The sequence below is a fragment of the Buceros rhinoceros genome, unplaced genomic scaffold, assembly GCF_000710305.1.
Source record: "Buceros rhinoceros silvestris isolate BGI_N320 unplaced genomic scaffold, ASM71030v1 scaffold20045, whole genome shotgun sequence".
Classification (NCBI taxonomy): domain Eukaryota; kingdom Metazoa; phylum Chordata; class Aves; order Bucerotiformes; family Bucerotidae; genus Buceros; species Buceros rhinoceros.
The window spans coordinates 16,120-21,770 of NW_010411394.1; the positions used below are offsets into that span (position 1 = coordinate 16,120).

The 5,651-nt window shown below is 37.9% G+C and overlaps 1 protein-coding gene across 1 annotated transcript in view; it reads left to right on the plus strand.

Moving 5' to 3' along the window:
- LOC104493356 (lamina-associated polypeptide 2, isoforms beta/gamma-like) overlaps positions 1 to 5,651 on the plus strand; it is a gene marked incomplete at its 5' end in the record, with an annotated part of 13,217 nt that overhangs the window by 6,255 nt on the left and 1,311 nt on the right. The window contains 5 exons of the mRNA XM_010136015.1: positions 2,312 to 2,431; positions 2,534 to 2,629; positions 3,140 to 3,250; positions 4,114 to 4,203; positions 4,511 to 4,605. Coding sequence (XP_010134317.1) covers positions 2,312 to 2,431; positions 2,534 to 2,629; positions 3,140 to 3,250; positions 4,114 to 4,203; positions 4,511 to 4,605 — 512 coding nt within the window. The remainder of the gene's footprint in view (positions 1 to 2,311; positions 2,432 to 2,533; positions 2,630 to 3,139; positions 3,251 to 4,113; positions 4,204 to 4,510; positions 4,606 to 5,651) is intronic.

Here is a 5,651-nt window from a genome sequence, read left to right on the forward strand (position 1 = left end):
AGGGCAGGATAAATTTGAGCTCAGCTGCTTGTGCTTCATTGCCTCTTCATAGTGAGCTAGAAAAGTTGGAGAAAACCCCCGAGTTGAATGCCCCCTTCCCATCAGGCAGGTGAATATAGAGTTAGAGCTCAAAAATGAGCTCAGACCTCATAGTAAATGGCACTGGACAGAGAGAGGCAGGCTAAACAATGTAAATGTTAAGGAATCCTGGCAATGTAGAACTAGTCTCTCTCCTTGAGACTTTGTATAGTGACATTACATACGTGCTGTATTCCCCTACTCCTCCCTGTGGTGGTTTTTTTTTTTTTTACTGCCTGCGTAGCTGGGCTTCTTAAAAACAAAACATGCAGATTGCAGTAGCTGGCATACACCGAGAAAAACCTTGGTGATAGCTGAGGTAAAATCATCATCTATAGCTTCACTGCTCGTAAGTGTTATGAAAGTTAAAAGCACATGCTGAATAGTAGTTGTGTACCACACTATTGCAGCTTTCTGTGGTTATATGCAGGGTGTTGGTGTACCTAAACATGATTGCTACATTCTAATAAATTCAGATTTTTGGGTGATAAGCAGACAAGGCCAGTGATGATAACTAGCTGTAGACAGCACCTTTTTTTAAAAACTTTGTCTTGTCAGTATGCTTTGCTGAAGTCTGTATGAGTCTTATGCAGTAGATTCTGTATTTTTCCTAGACTTCTCATGTTAGAAAAAATTGAAACTTGGTACTTAAAACACATGACTGACAAGCATCTGAAGAGCTAAGGAAAGTGGTGCTTATTTAAAGAAGAATTTCTAACTTTTCCTTATAAGAAAACTCTATCTTAGTCAAACAGCTGGGGCAGGAGAGCTCTCCATTAGTAGGGTGAGGGAATTGCCTTATTGCTTTCTTGAGTGCAATGGGTTTGAGTGAAAGTGCTCTGAGATGCGCGGTTTTCCCTGAGCTTCGAAAGAACACCTCCTAAATAAAACCTGTGAGGGTGAGGTGGGGAGCCATTACTGAAGGTTGCAGGTTAAGCTTAATAAGGAAGAGAAGCCAGCGTCTGATGAATATATAAGGAGGGATTGGGAGATCTTTCATCAGAAGCCTGTTTAAATTGAAAAGAATATTGGAGGCTTAGGTTGAAATCAACAATTCTATACAAAACATCTGAATTTGTTTGGACTTGAGGTCTATGCATTAAAAAACTGTAATTTGGCCTTCAAAATATTTCGGTGACTTTGGAGTAAAACAAAACCCTTGTGCTCCCTCTGCTGGAAGATGAAGTGGGGAGTGGATAAGGGCATTGTTAGATGTTTTTTTCCTTCTCCAGCCTGCTTTCTTAACACATTGTTTTAGGGCTAATACTGTTCCAGTGAAGTTATTTCTGCTGTTCGACCTGTAACTGACAGCTGCACCAGTCTGTATAACTTCTACCAGCACCAAGTGTGACTTCTAAAAACTTGATAATACATCAATGCATGAGCCGTTAATGTGGAAAGATTTCAATATTAACGAAGTTATAATTTTTAAACGTAACCAAATAAAAAGGAAAATGTTGTATGGAATCGAGGAGAAGCAGGCCCTCAGCTCTTTCCCCTCCAGGTCTATGTTTGGAATTAGTTCTGAGGAGAATTTTTTTTCCTTGAGCGTAAAACTTACAATAAGGCATAGCGAATGACCTGCATTTGTTAATGGCTATAAAAGTTTGACATTTCATGTCGTTACTTAGATTTAGGCTTGATTGTTTAAACCTACTGTTACATGAAAATGGTGTGAATTTCATCTCTGTATATGGAAATTTAAGATGATAAAACATCTCTGCCTGCCGGCTGTGGCTGGAGATAAGTGCCTTTTGAAATGTAGGTAGCTGTGCCTAAGCCATTCCCATGTCTGCTTGACAGAATAGACTCCTCTTTGGGAGAGAACAAAGTGATGCTTTCTGCTTGATTTTATGCTCATAGGTAATTTTTTTGCATAGTCAGGTAATATAATGGGTCTGCAAGCTAGCATATCTGTATCTGCTGTCTGTGAGTTATGTAACTACCTGTAGCATTAGTTAGTTCACTCTGTTGCAGTGAGCAAATTACTGGTTTTTACTGTTGAGCATTATTTAGTCAGTTTTGTTTTTGAACAATAATGTGCCTTTAAGTATTGTGTTCAACACTTCTGATCGACCTAGCTGTTCGTTAGTGAATGTATTATGATCCACTTTTTTTTTTTTTTGGATTGTAGACACACTTCTTCTGGAATATGTTTGCTATTCTGGCTTTGGGTGGTGGGTATCCAGTGTTGAGAGCTGGCTTTCATGTATTTGATCATGTGCTTGAATAGACCTATTTCCAAGATGGAGTTACTGAGACAGTCTGGACAAGTGGATCTTCAAAAAGTGGACCTCTGCAGGCATTTTCTAGGGAGTCTACAAGAGTGTCAAGAAGAACACCAAGGAAAAGGGTGATGAAAGGCTTATTATAATAGACAAGCTTTTTTCTCACTGTTAGGGTCACAGTGGCTATTTTATTCAATTGTTTTCTTTTGTTTGTTTTAAACAAACAGGTGGAAGCTACAGCACAGTTGCCTGTAGATGATGCTGTAATGTCAGAGAGTACTCCCATAGCTGAAACTATACTGACTGCAAGCAACAAGACCCTAGTAAATATGTTTAATAAATCATGAAAGTAGCATTTTTCTGTAATATATCTTTACTGACAGAATAATTCTGTTTTGAACAGACTGAAGACTGTTTTAAGGAAAGTAAGACTATTCAGTAGTCTTTGAAACCGCTTATTCAGTATCTGTGTTAGTGCCTAATGCTGTTCACTTGGAGATGGGACTAGGTAGATGCCCTAATCCTATCTAATGTCTTTTGGGGGGAGGGTCAAAAAGAACCATTTTGAAAGCTTAGATATTTTCTTAATTTAAGTATATGTGGAATATATGCTTTTAAGATTGGCTTGTCTTGTGAACTAAATAGCTTTTACCTTTCTAAATGGCTTACAAGAAACTACTTCCTGTGCTTATTTCAGAGTGTCTCTTACATAACCTTGAGTTAACTCCTAACATGCTTATATTCAATGCACATAAAGATTTTGTTGTTTGGTTCTGCCGCCTTCCCCCTTTTTATTTTGTATTTTGGCTGATTCTGAGTTTGAATCTCGGCAGGTTGTCAATAGGGTGCCTGGAAATTTCAAGCATCCAGCTTCTACACTGTCAATCAGTGAACTCTCAGACATGCCCAGAAGAACACCAAAGAAACCACTGATGACAGCTGAAGTAAATTAATTTAAACTTAGATTCCTCTTGCTTACTCTTGTGTGTATATGTTTACTCCTTAGTACAGAAGGGGTAGAGGATGTCATTGCTCAGGTTGCACTGGTCAAAATAAACTAGTGTTGTCACATGGCATACAAGAGAGAATATAAACTTATTTTTATCTTTCCTTTTCAGATTTGTGTGTGCATGTAAATACTGCTCTTTTTCGTTTCTTTCTTTTCCTAAGCCAATACATGTTTTGTTGTGTTATTTTTCCTTTTGCTGCTATTTTTCTGAACAAAATGTAGATTTTTTCTTTTAAATTTTTCAAGTAGCTCAAAGATAGAGCATAATTGAGTTATCTACCTTTAATCTTGTAAATCAGCCCATTCTGAAAAACCACAATGTGCCTTAATTTAGGGAATCAAACAGTAGGATTACTTTAGACCAAAAGCCTGAATATAAAAAGCATCTGTAGAATCCTGTCAGTTATCAGGAAAGAAAATAATTATTTTCCTGTTAACCTATTCAAGCTGTCAAAATTATATCTCTTTTAGAGAACTCTCTAAAGTACTTGTGAGCACATGTAATCATGTTAATGTTGTACTGTAATGTTGTGGAATTTTACATTACAAGATAATGCTTGGCTGAATTTAAATGGAGTTTACTGTTTCGTATAGATACTGTCGATAAACACTTGTGAAGCCTATTCTACCAATGGGTCTGAGATTTAGGAAGTGAGCTGTTTTATTTGTTAAAAACATGACTGGAATGTAGACTTAGTGGTCAAATAGAAGATTGTGGGAAAACCTGATGTTCTGTTTCAAAGTGCTTAATTTTTTTTCAGGTAGTATTTTACTAAGCTGTGGCATTGTTTATTACAGCAAGAAGAGACAGATTGCCCACATCAGTGCTTTTTTAATCGTATTGGCCACAACCGGTCTCGTGATCTGCACAACACAGCCATGATAGAGGTGGTGGTTAAGTGTTTTTCATCATCTAGATCATTGGCTGGCAGGTGTATTTCATTTATACAACATATTCTTTATCTTAAAGGAAATGGAGGAGATTACTGAATGCTTTAAGACACCGAAAGTGACCAGGCAGCTACCGCTAACAAAGGTTAAACCAACTTCTAAAACCCAAAAAAAAAACTTCTTGAATGTCACGGGGTGGCTTATTTATTCTTATAAATTGCACATGGTTGTGGTCACTGAGGTAGCTATGTAGGAGCTCTTTGTTTTGTGGTCTGTTAGATCTATAACTGTTTTTGATCCCTAGGTGCTGGAGAGAACTCCTACAGAAGAACAAAGAGTGGAAAGGGATATTCTTAAGGAAATGTTCCCTTATGAAGTATCAACACCTACAGGAATTAGGTATTTCCAAGGGTTACGGGGGCTTATTTCTCACTTCTTGTAAACCTATTAAAGTTGCAAAGTATCTTTTGGATATATTGGTAGATTTCTGAGGAACAATTTTTGCACTCTGGCTCAATGACAGCTGAGATGACCTCCTAGCTCTTCTGTTCTATGTACATAGTTTTGTTGGCCAAAGCAGCCTCTTGTTTATTTAAATTATGAAGGGAGAACAGGAATAGTAGGAATTGTTTGTGGGCTTGTGGATGCTGGAACTTAAATGGAAAGAGCTTCTCTGTGGTAATGGCTCACAATATTTGGTTTTAGCTAGATGCAGCTGTTTTAGGCCTGCTGCTGAATTAAGAAGAGATCTCCCAGCATCTATCTGAGCTTTCTTTTTGAAATAAAGAATTTTCAGATACCTTAATTTTTACTTTTAAGCAGCAGTCCTGTTGTAGTTAAGGATTAGTCTTAGCATGAATAAGGATGCCATCTAGGAACGGCTATTGCATTTTTCTTTGCAACTAAAATTAAAGCAGCCCTCTGGATAATTAAGCAATGCACAAAACTTTGACCTGCCTAAAGAACAAGAGAAAGTTTCTCCACATTAAGATGTGAAATCAATTCCTGTGTTACCAGCATGTTACAGCTTCACTTTAAACTGCAATTGCATGAAGTCTTACTGTAAGAAGAATATATGTTACTACCTCTGTGGTGTATCTGCTCACCACTCAGCTTTGTCTTATTTTGAGGTCTGTCAGTCTAGTTAAATCTATAGCACTTACAGCACATTATTTTCAAATGAAAATAATGCATGCACTACTCCTTGTATATAAAGATTTGGCAAGGTATGTGGGTTTCTTCACTCTTACTGCTTTGTCTTCTGACTGTATTGGCTTAGCCATCAGTACTTATTTTAATGGCCAGGGACAATCTTAGTTTATAAATCCTAGTGGGACTGCATTAAGTGATTATTAAAGATGCAAATACAGACACCGTGGTAGTACAGTTTCCCGCCTGCCCCCCCCCCCCCGGCGGCCCGGTAGAGGGGGGGGCGCCCCCCCCTC